The sequence below is a fragment of the Felis catus genome, chromosome C1 (assembly GCF_018350175.1).
Source record: "Felis catus isolate Fca126 chromosome C1, F.catus_Fca126_mat1.0, whole genome shotgun sequence".
NCBI lineage: Eukaryota > Metazoa > Chordata > Mammalia > Carnivora > Felidae > Felis > Felis catus.
The window spans coordinates 132,106,200-132,129,864 of record NC_058375.1 but is presented as its reverse complement, the minus strand read 5'-3'; the positions used below and the strand labels follow the sequence as shown (position 1 = coordinate 132,129,864).

Sequence of the window (23,665 nt, the reverse complement as noted above, 5' to 3'; positions counted from 1 at the left end):
GAAAAAAAGGCCAAAGAAAGAAAAGCCATTAAAAATTTCTAAGTAATATTCTCAGGCTCTTCCTCAAACATACACCTTATATGTATATGTTCATACACATACTTTCTTATCAGAGTGTTCTGCATTATTTTAAAATATCAAATCAAATAATGTAATCTTTTTATATTTGTGCCCAGTAAATATTTGACACCTGTTGTGAGCTAAGGTTATTGCTAAGCTAAGAAGTAAATTCCAAATGTAAAATATCTATATTGCAACCTGTTCTAGTTAATAGTATCTAACATATCTATTAATGTGATTGGCTACTTTGAACAGTGTGTGGAAAAACAGACTTCTCAATTAGATAGCCAATTCAACAAATTGATACATTGTGTACAGTAATATTTAGATGCTGTATACATGTATCATTCTCATAATAAATTCTAAATAGAATGCTCATGATGGAGTTTCAAATATCAAAACTTAATTTTAATGAACTGAAAACAATGTTTTACTTGTTTTACATAGATTTAACTTCTATACTTTAACTTACTGGGGGATATTTAGAATAACCACATTGCAATTTTGCTTCAACATTTGTTTTGTGTCTATATTTACATGATTGAATTTGTGCTTAGGTGTCCACATATTCTCTTCCATTTCCTTTTCTTCAGCTTTTCTCACTGACCCAAAGAGTAAACATTAAAGATTTGGAATATGGTCTCTTCTTTATTATTAAAATTTCCATTAAATCCCAGGTACCAATAAATGGTTTTCATAGTCCCATCCAACTTCTTATCAGGACAGCCTCCAGTGGAAGCCACATACAGGGGTAGAAACAGTTTGTTAGGATTGAAAGTAAAACACAAAAACCATGCCGTGGAAGTGTGCTGAGGTGGGAGGAAGAGAGGGGTGGTCAGATTAATAACCAAATGATATAGCATCTGTAATCTAGATAACATGGAGGCCATCACCAAGTTCCAATAGGATGAGGACAAATTGAAGAAGGAAGCCCTGGGCTTGACTTCATTATTTGTTCACAGCAGAAATTACAGTGCTATCTGGCAGGCAGTAGCCCCTAGGGAATCCATCTCACATAACATGGAGAAGATCAGAACAGTGTATCCCACCAACCCCAACACAGGTTCCAGATAGGCTAGAAGGTAGGTTTTAATAAGCAACCCTCCCCTAAGGGTCTATAGAAACCAAGGACATCCTAACCTACTAATGGGATGTTAAAGGTCTCCTGAGGCAGAAGTGGGCCAAGGTTAGGTCCACACCCTGTTGGAAAATGAAATGAAACTATTGACATGCTGCCAAACCAATTCTCAGTAGTTTCAGGGCAAGTGAAGACTATCTAGGAACCTTCAGCAAACAGCTGCCTTAGGTAAAGGAATTATTAATACACAGTTATTCAAGCTAGGAACTGAGCAGGGACTGACACATGGTGATTGTAGGTAATGCAGGAAGCTATGTGCACATGCAACACATAGTGCTTTTTACTTTTCAAAGCATTTTACAATGAATGACAAGTTAATGTATAAACTCCATTAAAACAATAAAAAGTTTTTTTTTCCTCCCTAGATTGTTCTCACAATTTAAATAATTCATTATATTTGCAACACCATTATTAGCTATTTTCTCAGGGGGCTTTAACATTTCTTTAAAAAAAAACAGTATATTTTTTCAGCCCTGTTTTTCATGTCTTTTTAACTTTAGGATGAAAAAAATTCCTTTCTGTCTCTCTACAGTTGCTAGTCTTCTAACTCCAAGTATTTAGTCACAGTGAATTCATTTAAATATTGGGATAAATTCCACTGTCAGTTGCCACATTTCCTTCAGGGCTCTGCATTTATTTATTTATTAGATTCCCCAAATTGTATGCTTGGTTTAAATAGCTTTGGGGCAAAAATACAATAAAATTGCATTAGTTAAAAATATAACCAGCATCAGCAACATGAAAACATAACAGTAAAACAGCATGAGCATATACATACAAACATAGTCATCATTTTAACACTCCACTGGGACAAGCCATATTACAAAGATAGATTGTGTGCCAAGCCCTGAAGCTTAAGCAGCTAGGGCTCTGGGGAACCACACAGGCCTGGAACTCAGGTTGGAATGGCTATCACAGGCTCCTCAGAGATATGCAGCTCTCCATCCAGGGGAAAATCAACAACTGTTAACAGAAGCAAATTTCATTTGGCAAGAAGGTTAGGGGGAAATAAAACTCCACAATTTTTTTCTGTGTTTTTTTTTTTTTTGGCAGAGAACATCATTTCTAAACATCAACACACGCCCAATCATAACAGACATTAAAAAATAAGTCTGGGGTATTTTTATTTATGTCAGGGAATTGGATGAGACCTGGAAAAGGAAAGAAAATAAAACTGCGTGTGTATATGTATGTGTAATAATCTACTTGACTTTAGTATAAACTTTGAGCTAACGAAATTATATATTGTATTATATATGTAATTGTATCATACACACACACACACACACACACACACACACACACACCCTTGTAAATTTAAAGAATCTTAGATTTTTTTTCTTTTTCTGTTTATTGTCTAAAAGCTTCCCCAAGTGATCTATAAATAATAATGTGTATCTGAGCATATCAGGATCTAGCTGGAAGTCTTTCTGTAATTCCCAGTAGCCTTCAGGCTTAAATCCAAGCCATTCAGCAAAGCATACAGGGCCATTCAAAGTCTAGCCCTTGCCCACCTGTCTAGTTTTCTGTTTCTCCCCTCCTCCATCAAAGACTACAGAATTTTAGGAATGATTCTGACTTTGTTCAGAATATCCCATTCTACTTCTCCCCCTCCCCTGCCTGTCTCTTAATCATGAACAGAACTCTTTTCTTTTCCTCTGTCATAAGAATTCTTCATCTGAAGTCCCCAAGTCCAAGTTAGTTTTCTCCTCTGCATGCTCTCATGGTGTTCTCTCCTACTATAGCACTTAGGACATTGCTTTGTAACTGCCTATGTTGCCTGCTTCCTTATATACCCATTCTTCTATGATCTTTCCAAGGCAGCAACAATATCTTCCGTTTGGCCACCTGAACTCCAAGAACCACTTATCTGGTTTCCCTTTTTCCACATAAGCCTCATAATCTTTCTTTCTCTCTCTCTCTCTCTCTCTCTCTCTCTCTCTCTCTCTCTCTCTCTCTCTTTTTTTTTTTTTTTTTGCTTTCCACACAGCAGCCAGTGAAAGATTTTAATAGTGTAGATTACATTACATCATCACCATTCCTCTGTTGTATAATCTCCAGTAGATAGCTACATATTGAACTGATCTTGCCATGGATGTTGATAAAGCCGTGCAACATCTAGCCCCTGCTCATTTTAGCCACCCTTGTTCACTTCCTTCTCTTTCTGTAAAAACAAACATTGTTTCCTGCTTTGTAATCTTTGCATTTCCTCTAACTGTCCTCTTTACTCTAACTTGCATGGCTAGCTCTTCCCCTTCATTTTGGTCTCTTCTGAAATATCACCTTTTCAGAGAGACTTCCCTAATCACCCTTGTCAAGACGTTCCCTATACCCAAGTCACTCTTTACAGCAGTCATCAAAGATATTTACTATATATTTTCACCTCTTCCTTTTCCTGGGCACACAGCAAGAATGTACTTCTTGGAAACTTTGTGACTGGTTGGAACCAACTTGATGTGCCTAACCCCCTTCCTCTATAGCATTACTTTGATCCATTTTCTTCACAACATTTCCTACTACCTAATCTAATTTATGCATTTGTATAACTATTAATTAAGTGCCTATGCTCCTCTTCCCTCATGTTAGCTCTGTGAGAACAGTAAAGTCTCTCTCTTATGGACTGTTCTATCCTAGTACTTGGAAAAATACCTGGTAATTTGCAATACATGTGTTGAAAGAGCAAATGAAGGAGTGATTGAGGCCAGTATTCTCATTTAAAAAATTATGAAACCAATTTGGTAGATCTCTGCCACTAAGATGTGTGATTGTGGGTAACAATGCTCAAAGTTTTTGATTCCTTGCATCTTTCTTCTTTCCTGATTGGCAACCAATTGAAGAAACAATTCCAAGAAGGCTAGACTACATCATTGGACTTGTAATTTATTGATATTTTCATAAAATATGAAATTTTGCCATGATCTCGCAACAGAATAAAATAAATAGTATATTTTATTAGAGAAGAAATAGGCTGAACAACAGTATTTAAAAAAAAAAAGTAGGGGTGCCTGGGCATCTCAGTCGGTTGAGCGTCAGGCTTTGGCTCAGGTCATGATCTTGCGGTTCGTGAGTTCGAGCCCCATGTGGGGCTCTGTGCTGATAGCTGGGAGCCTGTATCCTGCTTTGGATTTTGTGTCTCCCTTTCTCTCCGCCCCTCCCTCGCTTGCACTCGGTCTCTCTCTCTCTCTCTCAAAAATAAACATTAAAAAAATTAAAAAACAACAAAAAGTAAATGAATTTATAGGCACTTCATAATTATTGTATGGGCTAATTATTTCTTTTTTTTCCCTATTCTTAAGCTCTACAAGAGAAAGGACTTGTAAGAAAGTAGTAATGGTACAGTGGTAAAGAAAGCAGCCTCTAAAGTTTATTTATGTGGGTTCAAATCTCATCTCTGCTGCTTATCTGTATAACTTCAGACATACTTATTGTGGTTTTTGTTTCTGTGAAATGAGGTGCTCTCAAGGCAATTTTGTTTATTTTTAATCAAAATCAAAAAGAACAGATGAGTGATCCTTTTTTCACTGGGTTTTAATCCATTCTAATATGATTAATTTGAAGCATAAGCAAAATCAAATGCAATAGAAACTACTATTTACATGCAAGGTATATAGAATGGGAATTAAAATTAAAAACAGTAAAGTGTGTAATTGGTCTTAGCATTCCCCTTGGAGTTTGCCATGAGTCAAGAAAAGCTCTGAATCCCTTCCACAGGGGAAAAGATGCATAACAACATAAAGCATCATGTATAATTTCTGAGATCTTATAAATCCCTAAAGCTTATCCATGGATTTCCTGAATCTACAAACACCAGAATAAGAGACCCTATCCTAGATAGCTTTTGTTTTTAATTGAGTCTTAAAGAACATTATGGGCATTAATAGATGAAGTATAAACAGGAAGGCAGCCCAGGTTGGGGGGAATTACCTGATCAGGAGGGGGAGGTATACATTAGTGACATGTGTGTAAGCATTATTAAGGGGATAATTGTTTCACCTTTTAGATTTGAATGTTTATAATGATGTATTGTATCTCCTTCTCCAGGTAATACCATCATTTTAAACTTAGTACAATTAGGTGGTTTCTGGTGCCACTTAGTAGAGGTTTAGACATGGATAGTTTAGGAAGAAAAAAAAGCCTCATGGAAATATCACATTTGTATTTAGATTTATAAGATAAATGTTTATTTAGAATAAGAAAACAGATGAGTGGATTCATTCATGAAGTACAAATAGAGAAACCAAATAATACCAAGCAAATCAAAGAAAACGCAAATGGAAATGGGGAAAAAAAAAAAAAAACAAACACCAAAAAACAAAAGACCTCAGACAATTAGCAACACACTCTCTCCCTTTCATAGAGTACATTTTGATTTGTGTGACCACAATTTATTTCCAGCTCTAAATGACATTGAGCTAAAAAGCTGAGATTCTATATGTAAAGTTCCCATAGTGCTGGATCACAAATACCCCCTTCTCCCAAAGCAACAATTTGCCTTTTGCAAGTCTCTTTTTTGAATCACATTAATATATATACATTTCTCAGTTTACATAAATCTTCTTGAGAATTTCCCATTACATCATTGAGTTAATGGCTTAACCAGACTCTAAAGAAGTAGATATTTAAAACCAAATCTGAAACATGTTCAAAAGAATCAAAGCATTACTTTTACAATAATTAATTAAATATAGAATTCCATTCACTATTATTGACATTTTTGAGGCAATATTGCGCATGAAGAAATACAAGATGGGAAGAGGAATAGAAATGTGGTGTAGAATTTGGTAATATACTATTTAATTTTATTTAAACTAATGAAGTGTTTCCTCAATTAGGTACTTTTAAATGTAAACTATGTTATTTCTTCTCAAAATGTCTTCCTATTTCACTTTTCTATTTCTTTATTTACTTAGCATGCTTATTGTTTCCAGAAATAATCTAAATGATAACCTGGAAAGATGAAAGATTATGAAGACAAAGGACTTTTTTTTAAAGGCAGAAAAAGGATTAGCAATGTAAATAAATCTGAGGTTGAGATTGATCCAAATAAATTCATATATGAAAAATGTTTCATAAATTCTCTAAATTCTATGTAGCTATTGCAAGGAGAGAAACGTGATGAGTTTCAGGATTTTTCATGAATATCCATAAAAAGGACTTACAAAGAAGGAAAACTAATTTGCACAAGAGAATAAAATTAGTGCTAATATTGAAGCAAGAGTGAAATAAAATTTCCCTTACGGGTTCTCACAAGTAGATTCAAAATCAAAAGAAAATATAATTTTCAATTGCCCTACTGTCCACCTACCTCCACCAAGGAAAAAAGTCCACAAGGCAAAATACAATAAAAATGTGTATCTTCATCACTTCATCATAGTAGGAAGCTGTTAATACATATAATGTTGACATTATGCATGTACCTATATTAATACATGTAATGTATTAATATATTAATACATGTATACATGTAATTATATGAGCTGCCAGTCTCCAACTCTTATTTTACAGAATGTAGAAAAATCAATATACCATACCTTCCATTATTAAGTATTTGGAATCACTGTGTGACAATTACTTGAAATACAACTTTTATACGTTATTGGCTGAGTTCAGACTATGGGTTATAAAATTCAGCTGAGCCAAAGTTTGTGTTTTTTGTTTCAAGTAAGTTTAAGTCATAAGTAAAAGAACCAAAGGCCGTTTCACTGCTGCATCAAAGCTGGCTTCTTCACCATAGAATCACTTAAAGAGCTGAATGGCTCTTGGAACATCGTTTGATTTGTCTCCTTTGCTCTTCTTGAATATTGAAATCACATAGGATTCTCAAGTTACCTTTAAAAAGACCTCAAGTTCGAACACTTCACAATATCTTGTTTATGAGACCTGTCCCAGCATTCTTTACCAATATAGTTGTTAAGCCCTACCGCTAAATGTGCACTCCACAGATATCAAATTAGGTATGGTGGGAGTTTGCTGTATCACCTTCCATATATACCTTCAAATGTGCAGAGACTCTGCCATCTTTATTGTGAGTATGCAAGGAAACGTTTTGTTTAATCATGAAGACTCTAGATACCCAAAGTCAGAATGATTTGCATGACTAGAAAAACAGAAAAAGTCTCATTTTGGAAAGGACTTCAAAGCCATCCTAAACTCACTGTCTTCTCTGTAAGTTAGGTGTGATGAGTATGAGTGTTCTTTGCAGTGGTTACTTTTGAAAAGAAGTCTTACAGGTTTTCTGTTAGTTGGAACAGCTATTTTCTACCAAAAGTGCTTCTTTATTCCTGCTTCAGTGGGGCTCATTTTATATATTTTTCTCATTGTTGTTCATTTTTTCAACATTGCTGCTCCAGAAATACTTAAAAAGTAGGGGTAACTCTATTTTGTGCATCTTCATACTATTGTATCACCTGACATATAATTTTTGAAAGTCTTTACATAGAGACTTTATATCGTAGAAAATAACAGGGTGTAACAACTAAATTTTGTAGTTAAAATACTTATTTACAGATACCCAGTTTATTCCTCACAACACCCCTGCAGGCTTCACTTTCTGGATAAACACATAGTAGTCTAAAAAGATAAACTAACTGCCTTGGTGATATAAATGGTATTGTTATCTTTGACCTCAAGTGAATTTAATGTTAACTCCTAACCACATGATTCCAACCAAACCATCTTATTACGTAAGTGATAATTCACCTGAAACTTTTTAAAATTTATCATAATAATATAGATTAATTGCTATTATAGATCTATTGTAGATTAATTGCTGAATATAGCTGTATGAAATACACATGTATTACATTAAAACTTCAGTGTAGAAAAATTTATATAAAATCTATTTTACAACAGAATGTAGAGATACTGGTTAATATGATATCTCATAATACTAGATTTTAATGAAAATTTAAAATACTGCTGATTATAGTCATATTCAGTTGTTAAACAGTTAAACATCCATATAGCCAACATTTATAGTTCCTTATTCTTGCTTAAGTTTACCTGGAGAATTTAACCTATGTTTTTAGTCAACAGGTTTTGAGGAATACAGTTATCTGGGAACTGTTGAATTATTAATTGATAAATTGAACTTGAATGCATAGTACCTCATTAAATTCTTATGTGTCTCTGTTCTAATTCTAGAAGCGAAATCTTTTGTCCTAAAGACTTTGTTATTTAGAGTTTTTTGTATGTTTTTTTTTTCAAAATTTTAAATGTTATTCTTCAAAGATATTATTAGTCAGAAAATACTTATTTTTTGGTTATTTACCTCTTACTAGTCTAAAGGAAGTTGTCTAAAGAAATGTCAAAAGAGCAACCAAAGGTCTTACCATTTAGTATAGAGTGTGAAATGTTTTCCTGTAATATGCCATAGAGAAAAACCCTTTCAAGATTTCATTCTTGAGTTTCTAATAAAAATCACAACAGAATATCTACATATTATCCCACTTGCTCCTCCTTTTTTCTAATGCATGTGGCACTTTCAGGAATTCTGTGGGAGGCAAGAAACATCATTTCCTGTAATTATTAATGTTCCTAAAATGAAATTGAAAATATCAGAGAGTATTACAGCTATTAAACAACTAACGTGAAAATACATTGTCTCTGGCATCGTAATATCTGAAAAGAAGAAAAAATGAAAAAAAATACCATCGAGGAAAATAATAATTTCTTTCCTATCTTTTCCCTGTTGCCCCTCTCTCCCTCATTTCAATTTAAGAGATTCGCTCTCCTCCTGGTTGTAATGGGAATGAATTTCAGTGCCACCCTGATGGAAATTGCATTCCTGATCTGTGGCGCTGCGATGGGGAAAAAGATTGTGAAGATGGTAGTGACGAAAAAGGCTGCAATGGTACTTTACGATTGTGTGATCACAAAACCAAGTTTTCCTGTCGGAGTACAGGTAAGCAGAATACTGGTTCAGCTTATTCCTTGGGCGTCCTGGAGATAGAATCCTTTTGGCCTATCCTCAATGTATATCTTACCTTCATAAAAAGTGTTCTTGTGTCTCCAGTATGTTTGCTCACATTCTATATGTTAATAATAGCTAACATTTATTCAGAACTATCTATGGGCCTAGCACAGCTCTAAAAAAATGTGTTCTTCATGAACTCATTTCATCATCCCAGTTCACAGTGGAAAAACTGAAGCCCAGACAAGTTTTTAACATGCTCAAGTTAAAAAAATATGTCAAAAGAGTCAGCATGGCAGAATTGGTACTTGCAACCAAGCAATGAAGATGCAGAGTCTGGGGTTTCAGGCTTTTGAAGGAGACAAAGCCACAGACAGTATTCCTCTTTTTACAGATAAATCCTCAACATAAAATTTGATGAAGATGAATAGAATGGAAAAGCAAAATTATATACATTTATTTTCAACTACAGTAGATTCCTAAATTCAATTGTACCATTGCTAAATTTCAGTAAGACCAAGGTAATGACTTCCATTCAAATCTTTGATTTGTTTTGAAAGTCACTGAAACTTTTATTAATTCTTATGATGTTATTTTATTATTATAACTTTTCCGTTTTGTTTTCCCATATATGGTAGGCTCTACCTGACACAATAGACTAACTTATTTATTTTCCCTCTATACTAGATGATGAGTTGAAATTTAGAGAAAAAATATATTACAATTAACTGTTGTGGTATAATTCATGAAATGGGTTATATCATCAACAAAATAATCCATGGATAAAATTCCATATTATGGGATATATATTATAGAATCATCTCTGGGATGATGTGAAATTGTTTTTTGAATTGCCTAATCTCTGGATGATTCATTTTGCTCCCTATTATGTGTTTCAACCAAAAGGTAGAAATGAAAAGTTATCGTAGCTGTGGGTAAGAGAACACTCTGGAAACCATATGACTATGGGAATTTGAAGATCTAAAAAGATATGGTGTTTCTTTTTTTGGACACACCTCCTGGTTACAATTAAGCTTTCAAATAAGAAATAAAGAGATAAATGTAAGCTAACATGAGCATAGAGAAATAAATACTCCTGAGGCTCATTGTTAATGAGGGAGTTGTGTTTTCAAAATGGTTACTTTTCTAACAATATTTTTCACAATTATGTGACTCTTTTCATTTGTTAAAGTAAGTATTTTAGTTTTGGGCTTATTGGTTAAAAACTGTGACTTTAAGTTTAGAAATTATCTTTTTGGAGCACACTATATTGATTGAAAATTAATAGATGAATAACTTGTTAAACAATAATGTAGGGAGGAAGAACCTTTTCCTATACCCATATTGGATTCATTGGCTTGGACCCTTTAAATTAGACTGGCCAAGGATAGATTAATAATAAAACAAAACCAGAACAAGTTTATTTACACACATATCATACATGCATGTGGGAAAACTCAGTGATGAGTGACTGACTCCACAGGATGGTTACAACTTGGGCTTACATAGAAGTTTAGCAAATAACAGTAAATTTGTGGAAAAATGATGAAAGAAATGAAAAGGATTTTGAGTTTATAGGGATTGCAAATTGTAAGCAGGTAAATGTATGGGAGAACTAACAGAAGACAAGGCTAGTTAATAAAGGGTGTGCGTGTCCATTTTGGCACTGATTTTTTATTTCCTTCATGCTTCCTATTTCTATTTTCCTTCTAGGGAAGTGTACACTTCCCTAGAAAAGGATTTATACCAGTCCTCATTTCTCCGAAGTTTATGCTTATAATCAGATAAGGGAAGCTATAGCAATGCTTCTTTCTACATCTGTTGGATCTCAGATGCCTTCACTCAAAATAATGCTTCTGTTAAAATGGCATATTTTGGGGGTAGTATATTTTGATCCCATACACTGGATATCTTTGGAGAATTGAATTCTGAGAGACAATATTATGTATGTTGTCTTGGGATTTGGATTATCCCATTAATAATGTTTTTAATCAAACATAAATAAATGTACGAAATACTTATAAACCAAAATTTAATGAGAAAAAGCAGAACTGAATAAAGTTTATGTTGAATTATCAAAGTATAATATATACTGAAATATAGTATAGCATGGCAAATATAGTTGATAATACTGTATTGTATAACTGAAATTTGTTAAAAGGGTAGAACTTAAGTGTCCAAACACACCCACACACACAAATAATAAATAATTTTAAAAATTAAAGCAAAATGTGAAAGGTAGTAATTTAAGCATTAATTTCTTTCTAGTTTAATCTGTGGCTTAAACATAGTAAACCAAAATTTATTCAAACTATTTAAGGAGTCCTAACACAATTATATTTGCATATTTATGAATATTGCATATATTAAAGAGAACTTTAAACATAAGCATTGGATTAAAAATGTGTACATGTCTATAATACTTTTGATATTTTTAAAATTTACCTTAATTAAATCATTAGCTTTACAAGCTAATATACCTTTAAACTACCCAAGACACTGAATTCAGGGTCCATATTTATTTTTCAAAGGCTTTTAAATGCTAGCTTAAACATTTAAAAGTTTTCAAGGTAATCTATTAACATTTGGTGGTTACAGTGGCTTTTCTTTTATACATAAATTGCCGTATATTAGAGTAAAAATGTAAGCAGATTAATGTTACTTTATTCTTATAAAGAAGAGAATGTGAACTAAATTAAAAGTGCAATATAGTCATTAATATTGAAGAGCTTCTAATTTCAAAGGACCTATTTTTTTAATGTTTTATTTGAGAGAGAGAGAGAGACAGACAGAGTATGAGTGGGGGAGGGGTAGAGAACTAGAGGGAGACAGAACCGAAAGCAGTCTCCAGGAGCTAAGCTGTCAGCACAGAGCCCGACTCAGGGCTTGAACCCATGAACTGTGAGACAATGACGTGTGTTCAAGTTGGAGTCTTAACTGACTGAGCCACCCATGCGCTCCTCAAAGGACCTATCTTTGCTAAGAACTAGACTCTTCCATACTTGGTCCCTCACACCAAGACCAATAAGTTGCAGTTATATTATAGTTAAGCAATCTGGTGGGGAAATTTCATATCTACCTCTTATGGGAAAGAAACTCAGAAATGCATTCTTCACATTGGAAAAAAGAAAAATATGTGATATTATACAATGATGTCAAAGTTAGGGGGATAAGAGGCCCTTTTGTGGTTAGTAAATTTAACCCAAACCTTTCACTTCTAGAAATTCATGTAAGGAAGAGCAGAAGTGTATAAAGATAAATACAAAAAAGATTTTCAATGCAACATTTTGTTTTAATAACTCCCAAACTAGAAATAATGCAATCCCCATCATTAGGGGCACTACTTAATAATTATAGTGCATTCACACAATGAACTACTCTAATGTCATTAAGAAGATGTAAGAAAAAAAATTTCCTAAGGATGAAATTTTAAGTTCACACTTTGAATCCTTTCTCTGATGTTAAAAATACATAAAGATGATGGTAAAATGTAATAGAAAATGAGAGAGATTTGGTCTTATTAACAAAATACATCTCTGATGAATTGAAATAAAATATAACAGCAAATGGTGGGCTGGATTGAAGCTGGATGCCTGATTGGATTGGATATGGAGACTAGTAGAGATGCACAGGTTAGGTTTAACAGGAAATGAAGTTGGGGACTGGAGCTAGGCTCACTGATGAAAAAAAAGAATTGGAATAGGATTCCCTTACTTTTGAAAGAAGGGGAAAAAATACACCTGGTTGCTTCCTAGGATGGTTACTTAAATGAAGTTGTATGCCTAGAGAGATGGAAGGCAATCAAGCCAATCCTCTTGCTGTCTCAGAGACTGAAAGTTGTAAAAAGACAAATACAAGATGGATTTGTGAACCAAGAGTAGGGGTGGTTATGGAGTGGGCTGAAGTAGAAACAGCAACACCTGTACAGAGTGATAGATAAACACATAAAGTCAGAGAGAAAATTGAGAATTCCTACCCAAGGTGAGATTGAAAAAAAATTATAAAATCCATGAAGAAAACAATCTCTAATAAAACTGGCCATCAAAAACCAATCATGAAATGAATTTACTCAAGATTAAATGAAAACGAGATGTCTAAATGACATATCTAAAAAAAAAAGTGTTTAAAAGAAGTATGTTTGAGATCCTCAAAGAGAAAAAAATGGAAAAGAATATCCCTAAAATGAACAAGAATATACCTATATTTGATTATATATAGGTGTATGATATATTGAAGTAGATATGATGATTAGAATAATTGTAACAGAAAAAGGTGGAAAATGGTACCTATTAGACTTGAGAATGAAATATGTCAACATGGAAATTTTAAAAAATTCTAGGATGGACATAAAGGAAACAAATTGAAAAAAGAATAACGTACATTTTACCCAGAAAGCATTACAGAAAAAGAGAAAATAAATAAGAAAGAGCAGTTAAGCTATATGTTGAAAGGGCACTTGGGTGAGTCAGTTAATTGTCCAACTTCAGCTCAGGTCATGGTCTCACAGGCTCCTGGGTTCGAGCCCCAAGCTGGAGCCTGCTGTGGATTCTGTCTCTCTCTGCCCCTCCCCCTGCTCTCTTTCTGAAAAATAAACATTAAAAAGTAAATCAAAAAGAAAGCCTAAAACAGATACAAGAAAGTCCATGAAACAATATAGGTATTAACAGAAACACACACACACACACACAGAATAAGTTTTAGCTAAAGTGAAGAACTTGATTCCTCATAAAGAAGTACATTCAGGCTTCTGAGTAAAATTAACAAACTTAATCCAAACTTCTAGAAGTCATTTTGAAATTGGATATCATCAGATACTGAAGCTACCAGAAAGAATATTAAATTACCTAAGAAAATAGGTAATGCCGCAAGAAATGCCACAAGAAAATAGAGTAGTAGATGCTGAGGGAAAAACACTTTCAAGCTATTATTCTATACCCAGGTAAAATATTATTGAAGATAATTCAGACATACAAAGTATACTGTATTTTTCCACATTTTTCCATGATTCTCACTAGGAAAATTATTAAAGCAATAAAAATATAGGTATTAGTGAGAAAACGAAAGGATAAGTTTAGGGAGCAGAATAAAATATTGCTGAGACTAACCACAGCAACAACAACAAAACAAAACAAAACAAAACCAAAAACTTTAATTATAAAAATACAATCTTTAATAAATATTTTGAAATGTAAGTATCTTACAGGAAATAATACATTATAAACTTTTATACAGCAAAAATTACAGAAACCACAATGAGAAAACAATATTAGGAACAAATTATATTCACTTATTCTAACCCATTAAAAATCAAATGTAAGAAAAATAAGCAAGAATTTAGATCTAAGAATGCCTAGAGCAAATTAATAAAAATATAACACTTTTCTTAGAAGTAAAAAAAATACACTTTCTTTTACAAGGCTTATGAAAGATTTTTTGAAATGTGCATTTAGTGTCACAAACATTTAGTGTCACAAACACCTTCAGTAAATTCCAAGAAGTAGAAATTATGCAGCCAGAATTTCCTGATCTAGTAATTATGAATAGTAAACAGCCCTTCTATTTGGAAATTTAATAATAAAATAAGACACTTTTTTATCTTAATTCTAGAAGGAATCAAACTGGAATTGTAGAACTTTTAAAAAATAAAGATCTGTATATATCAGAACATATGGAATATAAATAAAGCATTGCTCAAGGAAAAATTCATAACTTTGTACATTTATATGCAAGTGTCCCAAAACTCAGTGAATTTTTAGCCTTTAACAACTTCAGAAGTATAAAGTTATAAAATCATCGAAAACATCATCTGAAACTTTATTTTTAACATATAGCTAGTTTTGTGAATCTTGAATAATGAATGTTTAAGTCTGTTTCTTGTAGCTTCTAGCAGTTTGCTGAACAACAGGAGCTGAAACAAAAAAATAGTAATGCTAAAAGGTTATATTCTAAATTTGCAAAATTACATGTAAAAGTCAATTTACAAAAGTATAATAGATTTAGATAAACTTTCAAATAATTTTTATGCTTACAACATTTGTATTTCTAAAGTTATTAAAGGTTAAAACTGCTCTAAGACTTTGAGACACATATATTTACATTAAAAAATAAAAATAAAAAAACATTTTTAACAATATGTAAGAGAGACAGTATTCACCAATTTCCTTATGTTTTGTTATGTTTCTCTATCTCTTGCAGTTAGGTTGGGGCCAGGTGACTAGTTCTAACCAATGGACTGTATCACTTCCATGCTAAGGCAGTTAAGCTAAAGTGAGCACCCTCCTGCTCTTTTGCCTCCTATCCCAGTGACCTTTTAAATTATCAGTCTAAAGATAAAATATGCAGATTTTAGTTTGTTACTGTAGCAAGCTCATCCTAACTAATGCAATAATTAACTCAAGAAGTTAGGACATACCAACAACACAAACCAAAAGAAAAGAGAAAAACCGATTAAAATTTAAATTTAGAAAAGAGAAACAAAAAACAACATAATTTGAAAATTCAAGCCCTAAGTTTTTGAAAGAATAACCAAAATTGCTAATACATTAACTGACCCAATAAAGAAAATACACTGAAAATTCAGTCCATAAATGAGAACTGGAAAATAATCAGAAATGCTGAAAATCATACCAATTAAAGAAACTAGTCAGTGTTTCAGAAATGAATTTTAAAACTTATGTTAATAAAATTGTATATTCAGAAAATATACATTTCCAAAATTTTGTCTAGAAAGGAAAATCGGGTAATTTATTTTATTACAATAGGAAAAACAATCAAGATCTGTCCCCTTCTCATCATTCTTCCAAAAGCTCCATGTCCAGTTGAATAGTTCTACCAGATATATCTTTTTTTCTAATTTTTAAAATGTTTTTATTTATTTTTGAGACAGAGACAGAGCAGGAGCAGGGGAGGGGCAGAGAGAGGGAGACACAGAATCTGAAGCAGGCTCCAGGCTCTAAGCTGTCAGCACAGAGCCCGACGCGGGGCTCAAACCCATGGACTGTGAGATCATGACCTGAGCTGAAGTCGGAGGCTTAACTGACTGAGCCACCCAGGTGCCCCTACCAAATGTTTCAAGGGACATTGTTCCAATGCTGTTTCATCTCCTCCAGAGCATTTAAAAGAAGTAAATATTTTAAGTTATTCTTTTTAGCAACATAGTATTGGTTTTACAACTCCCCCAAATTATAAAAAGTACCTCCCTACACACAAAAATTACAGACCCTTACTACCACCATTCTAGATAAAGCATGAGCAAATCCAACAGTATATTAAGTGAATAATTGTCCACACACACACACAAAATCTTCCTTTTTAAAAGCAAAAATGGTCTCAAAGTGATGAAGGCAGTTAATATAGAATAAATAGGGGAAATAGTTGAAATACAGATCATAACTAATTACATACCCTGATTCTTTGGTATCATTTTTAAAAAGACCAACTACTATAAAAGTTGGCAAAATTCAAAATGAAGTATAAAAGGCTCTTAGACAAGTGAAAAGACAATCACCCTCACCCATCAGAGAGTCAGATCTATATTGGGATTGGATGTTTTTTCAAAAGCAGATTGGTGATTATTAACAAAACCAATAATATCCTATGTTGGTGAGAGTAGATGAAGTAGACACTGATGTCATTGAATATTGATGAACCTCTATGGAAAGTAATTTGGTAATATATCTAGGTGTTAAAATGTGAATACAATTTCACTCACAATGCCACCTCTAAGACTTTATCCTACAAACACACTTAATTCACTGGAGGAGTAACATGTACAAAGATATTCATTTAGATACTATTTTTAAATATTTAATAAGGGGTTTAATAAGCTTAAGTCAGTAAATATATTACCTGTATACCAAATAATTGACAATTTACAGAACATATTCTCCATACACAAAAGTCAAATTAGAAATCAGCACTCAAAAGACTAGAAAGCCGTGAGTCTGAAAACTAAAATTACACTTCAAAATAATCAACAGATTAATAAAGAAATCTCAATACGTATATGTAAATATTTAGAACCGAATGACATGGGATATACTGTACAATTAAATTTGTGTGAAAACTTTTTTTCAGCAGACTCAATTTTTAGAAAAGTTTTATGTTCACAGCAAAAGTGAGAGGAAAACACATACCCCATGTCATATATAACCCCTGTTATATGTGCCCCATATACCTCCTGTTATTCCTACACATACAGCTTCCTTTACTAACAGTATCCCACAACAGAATGGCTTATTAGTCGATGAACCTGCATTCCTACACTGACACATCATTATCACCCAAAGACCATAATTTACATTAGGATTTTCTCTTGGTGTTGTACAAACTGTGGATTTTGACAAATGTGCAATGATGTGCCATGTGCCCCCAAGGTATCATACAGAATGGTTTCGCTGCCCTAATAATCCTCTGTATTCTGCCTGTTTACACTCCCTTTACCCCAACCCCAGGCAACCACTGATGTTTTTACTTTCTCTGTAGTTTTACTGTTTCTAAATATGATGTAGTTGGGATCATTAGTATATATCCTTTTCAGCCTGGCTTTTTCTTCTTTCACTAAGTAACATGCATTTAATTTTCCTCCATGTCTCTTCATGATTTGAGAGCTCATTTGTTTTTAGCAATGAATAAATTACATTTTCTGGATATACCACAATTTTTTAATCCATTCATCTGCTTTTGAAAGATAGCTTGGTCGCTCCAAGATTTGGCAATTATGATACAAACATGTGCATATAGGTTTTTGTGAAGACATCCCATGGAGCATGGTTGCTGGATCATATGGTAAAAGTGGGTTTTGTTTTGTAAGAAGCTGCCGTACTGCCTTTTACGGTGGCTGTACAATTTTGCCTTCCCACCAGTAACGAATGAGGAGTTCCTGTTGCTCCAGATCCTCACCAGTATTTGCTGTGTTTTGGATTTTCACCATTTTAATTGTAGGAGGATTCTTGCACAGAGAGTCATAATACCTAGGCTTCTCTTTCCAGGAAGCAACTTTATTCGTGCTGGTACGGCTCCGTTGGGTTTGTACAGAAGAACTGAGCCCCGAACACCACGTGGCATAGTTTTTTTTTTTTAATGTATTTTCTATTTCTTTGTCTCCCATATATGGTATCACACAAACCTGCAGTCTGATTACATGATCTCATGTTACAAGGTCATGAGGGATGTTGTCACGTACGTGTATAGCCAAGTTGCCTTGAGGTTTGTTTTTTTTTTTCTTTCCTTAGGGAGGGGACTTACCACATAATAGGTGTATAGTAATATTTCACTGTTGTTTTAATTTGTATTTCCTTAATGATAGATGATTTTGATCATCTTTTATATTGCTATTTCACTAAATTGTTTCTAATAACTCAATGTTACAAAAAACCTAAATAGGCCAAAATAGGGCACTAGATGCAAACATTATGGTATATCCACATAGTAGACTACCTTGCAGCAACTTCAAAGATGGGAAATCACTGTAATACGTGGACATGGACATTTCTGGTGATTAAGTGTCAAGTAAAAAGTAAAGGAAAACAATAGGGGGCATAGAATGTAACTTTTTTTATAGAACAGAAGTATATTTTTAACAGTAAAGCATATTTGTAGAATTCGTAAGAACTTCTCAATATTTGTCTCTGAATAGGGGGAATGGATGACTAGAGAAAAGAAATGAGACAGTTTATACTTGTACAGTCTCCTCTTACGATTGACTGTCTTTAAATTGGGGGCTGACCCAATTTAACTCTTACTCTAGATTCCATTGGAAAAAGCAACATAGGTTTTCAAGTCAAGCCCCAGGGCAGTGTTAAGAGTTGAGGATTAAATGCTCTTTAGCAAAAGTATGTAACAAAACTCACTGGCACACATGGGGATTTAACTCTGACATTGGTTTCATAAACAGCTTGCTTTGTTCTGATCCTCTGTGTAATGAAAATCCTCTGGGGGGCTTCTGTGAATGGCAAAGTGTTACTCTTTTCCATGATTACATTGTTTTGTTTTCCTTCCCCATTGTTGTCTCAGTAGAAACAAAGTGAAATGGTTAATTTAATCATTATTTAAAAGCAATCTGAATAATTAGGACCAAACATTTCCTACAGTGGAATAGTGATTTTATTGAAATTATATGATGAATTGCATATGCAGAATTTCTAAATACAGCACTTTCCTCTCTATCCCCCATCTATAACCAACCTTATATAATTGTTTTATTTATTTTTGATGAAAACAATGTGGTGAGCTCTCCACTGTCTATGTGTTCTAGAGCTAGTAAAATACTTAGCATATTGCTTCTTATGAAATTTAGATAATTCTCTTTTGATTCTCCCAGTGGCAGTTTTGAACATGTTGTTGTATGCTATCTATTTTTTCTCTTCAATCCTATATGTGAAGAAGAAAATATTTTTGCTCAGAGGACTTTTCTTTAATATTAATTTTTATTCCTCTCTATAAAATGCCTAGTCCAATAACCTCAGAAACATTTTTATTAATTTTATTAAAATTTCCTATCTTCCTCCTTCTCTTCATCAAATAATCTTTTGTGGTGTACCTAGTTGTCTTACTTATCATTCATTCATTTATTCACCTTTTGCAATCTAACACCCTATCTCAACCTTTGATGGAAATTGCTGTTTCGGTGGTCACCAGGGGTGATTTCACAGTCCATACTCTTCTGTGTCTTGAATCCTCCTCTTCCATTCAGTAACGTGAGTTCAGATAAATTGACAAACCTCTAAGTTTCAATTATCTAATCTGTAAAATGATGATGTTGATAATGATATAATAATAATAATAGTAATAATAATTAGAATAGAACATACAGTAAGTGCCTATTACACAATATGATCTTGATGAATGATACTTTGATTATTTTTTTAAGATTTTTAAATATATTTTTAAGTATTCTCTACACCCACTGCGGGGCTTGAACCCACAACCCTGAGATCAGGGTCACATGCTTCACTGACTGAGCTAGTCAGGCACCCCAACCTTTGACTAATACTGCACTTTGATCTCTTTCTCTGTAACATTTGACCTTTTTCTGCAGGGTCAAAATGTCCTGTCCTTGAAACCTTTCTTATGAAGTCTTACATTGGATTGTCCTCTATTCACTTACCATTTATATTCTCTTTTTTTTAGTTCACTTTTCCATGCCTGCCTCTTAGATTTAAGTTAAAAAATACTTCTTGAATGCCTAAAAAGTTTCAGAAATTGTGGAGATTTTTCTCTTAATTTCTTTGTTTTGCTCCTTCTCATCTTTCTGCAAAGAAGGTATCCACAGCAATCTCTTTCTGTTCCCAAAGTTTTAACTATCACTTCTAGATAAATGTCTCCCAAATCTCCATCACTGGAAATCACTCCATGCTTCAAACCTGTTGTTTTCCTATGCTATGCTGCAAATCTCACTTTTTCTCTGAAGTCAGAAATTTTTCCGCATTTCTCTATTTTTTTTTTTTTTTTTAGAAATATCTTCGGGGCCTCTGGGTGGCTCAGTCAGTTAAGCGTCTGACTCTTGATTTCGGCTCAGGTTGTGATCTCATGGTTCGTGGGTTTGAGCCCTACATCGGGTTCTGTGCTAAGAGAGCGAGGCCTGCTTGGGATTCTCTCTCCCTCTCCTTTCTCTGTTCCTCCCCTACTTGTGCTTTCTCTCTCTCTCTCCCAAAATAAATAAATATATAGATAGATAAATTAATAAAATCAACTTTTAAAAAATTTTTAAATTTTTCAAAATTTAAAAAAATTTAAAAATTGCAACTAAAAACCTAAACTTTAAACATCCTTCAAGCCTCTTCAAATTCTCCAATCTTCTAGGATAAAAAAAGAAACATCTTCAATTTCCTAAACATTTGGATTTAAAACAGAAAGTACCTTTTGACATTCTAACTTGTAATCATTTTTTCAGGTCCTATTGAATCTACCTCTACAATTTCTCTACCATCACCCATTCCACTCTTTCCACTCACATATCATAGCGTATGATAAGCCTTTATTATCTGTCACTTAGACCACTGTGTGGCCTACTCTGTCTTTCCCTGACAATAATTAGCTTCAATCCATTCTACACACACCTTTGGCTCCCTCTTACCTCATAAACTGACCTGAGTACATACTTTCTCAAAATCTTTCATTGGTCCTCCATTTTTATAAGAATATGAGACACTTCGTGAATTAACCATCAACATTTCATAAACTGTGACTTCAAACTACCTTATTATTGCTTCTGGAGCAAGTCCCGCCCTTTCTTGACTTTATGAATTTACATAGGAATTGCATGTTATGCGTGGATTAGATTCAGCAAATAAAGCTAAAACACCATGTATTCAAAATGGCCATTGAAAATCAACTATTATACTCAGTATATGTGGTTCTGTGTATATAGTTCTGATAAAAATCTGTACATGTAACTGTGCTATTAAGAAACTAACTTTTAGCATAAAGTAAAGAATATATATGCAAAATTGTTACAGTGTTTTCCCTCATAAATGGAAAGAAGACCAAATTAAGAAAGAATTGATTTACCTCCACCCCCATGCCCTGACATATTCCTGTTGAGTAGCAAGAGTAATCAGTGTGCTATTAAATTATCTCTCTCTTTCTGTTTTACTTGCTTTTTGTTTTGCAGTGTATATATTTGAACATTAAAACTGTACACTTGAGGCAGCTGTCTATATGAATTATTTTTCTGTTTCCATATGTAATATTCACTGCCACACTTCAAAACCTTTCCCAATAACATCTCAGTAAATCTTTTTTTTTTCAAACCAGTCCTATATATTTTCTGTTTCTGAAATTCCATCTCATTCTCTGATTGCTATATGGCTGTTCTTGTTCTGTTTTTATATGCTCAATAGTAGAACGTTTATCAGTACTAGACTTATTACTCCACAAGGTCAGAAAATTGTCTTTCCTATCTTTCTACAGCGTTCAGTAGCTAGGCAAATACATTATACTCAAAAATAATTAGTGAATTGAATTGAAGCCAAATATTGTTAGAGAAATAGATAAATGTGTATGTAGTATTGAAGGTTAGTAGTATAATTTTTTATTTAAAGATTGCAATTCAAAGACCAGTATTCAAAAAGACATTCTGTTATTGAGAAAATCCACTTGGATGTTCTCAATGATTCATTGCTCTTCATTCCCATATTCTTAATATTAACTGCCAATCAGATCCCAGGATAGCAATTATTCTTTTATAACATATAATGTCTTTTATTAAGATAAAAATATATCAAGCATTTTACAAAATGATAAATCTATTTTTTTAATGGACAAAACAGTTTAACAGAGAAAGAGAAACTCTAGAATTGATCATATAAATTTATTTTGGGAAATCATCACATTTTCTAATGATTCCAGAAACTCTTAATTTCCCTATATGTGTTGACTCTGTGCTGGCTTTTATCCTAAACTGTATATTTCAAGGTAACATAAATAAAACAGTCCTTATAATATCCTGAGCATGTGTGTGTGTGTGTGTGTGTGTGTGTGCGCGCGCATGTGTGTATGTGTGTTTATGTTTGCACATGTGTGTGATTTCTCTAATTGTCATGATACCAAGATGATGATTGTTATTTCTGTTGTTGCTACTTTGTTACTTGGCTACTGTTATTCTCTTTGCTCAGAGGGCAAAACTACAATTTCCATAACATTCTTGTACACATAGTAATCAAGTTTAAAACATTATAAGTAGATCAGAAAAGATTATGTAAAACTCAGTAATAAACTCCTAATATTATTTTCAGCATGTAATATATTTTTAAAGTATAATTAGTAAAGGCAAAGTAATTGACTTAGTTATTTGAACTTAAGTATGAACATTATAAATTATTTTTAAAGATTTGGGGTTTTTAGATATTGGATATTTATAATTTCTATCACACATTTTAATATTACTAATCTGTATTTCATTTCCGTAATACAAATTTTCCCTAAGTCTCAATGTTCTTGTAAAAAAGGAGGAACCTTAAATAAGAAATCTGTAATATTTATTCTTTCAAAATATTGCACCCAATGATGACTTTGTAAGGATTTGTCTTAATATGAATCAAGTAAAAATCAACATTCTTTAAGCATACTTACTGAGATCATTTGCTGTTAGGTTTTACCCATAACCTTGTATACCCTCTTACCTACATTTTTGTAAGAATTAAAACCAAATTGGGGCGCCTGGATGGCGCAGTCGGTTGAGCGTCCGACTTCAGCCAGGTCACGATCACGCGGTCGGTGAGTTCGAGCCCCGCGTCAGGCTCTGGGCTGATGGCTCGGAGCCTGGAGCCTGTTTCCGATTCTGTGTCTCCCTCTCTCTCTGCCCCTCCGTTCATGCTCTGTCTCTCTCTGTCCCAAAAATAAATAAAAAAGGTTGAAAAAAATTAAAAAAAAAGAATTAAAACCAAATTAAAACCAAACAAATAAGAAAGGGAGAAGCAATTACATTTCAAACCTCCCCTACAAAATTGGAGAGAAGAGAGAGAGCTATTTAAATTTGTAAATTTTATCTAGGAAATGTAACCATATGTATTTATGTATCTGGTAGCATAATCTGAGTTAAAATTAATACTCAT

At 33.3% G+C, this 23,665-nt stretch overlaps 1 protein-coding gene across 1 annotated transcript in view; it reads left to right on the top strand.

Annotated features, from left to right (window-relative positions):
• Window positions 1–23,665, top strand: part of LRP1B (LDL receptor related protein 1B) — a 1,940,511-nt gene that overhangs the window by 1,262,203 nt on the left and 654,643 nt on the right. Inside the window, exon 23 of the mRNA XM_023259298.2 lies at window positions 8,919–9,101. Coding sequence (XP_023115066.2) covers window positions 8,919–9,101 — 183 coding nt within the window. The remainder of the gene's footprint in view (window positions 1–8,918; window positions 9,102–23,665) is intronic.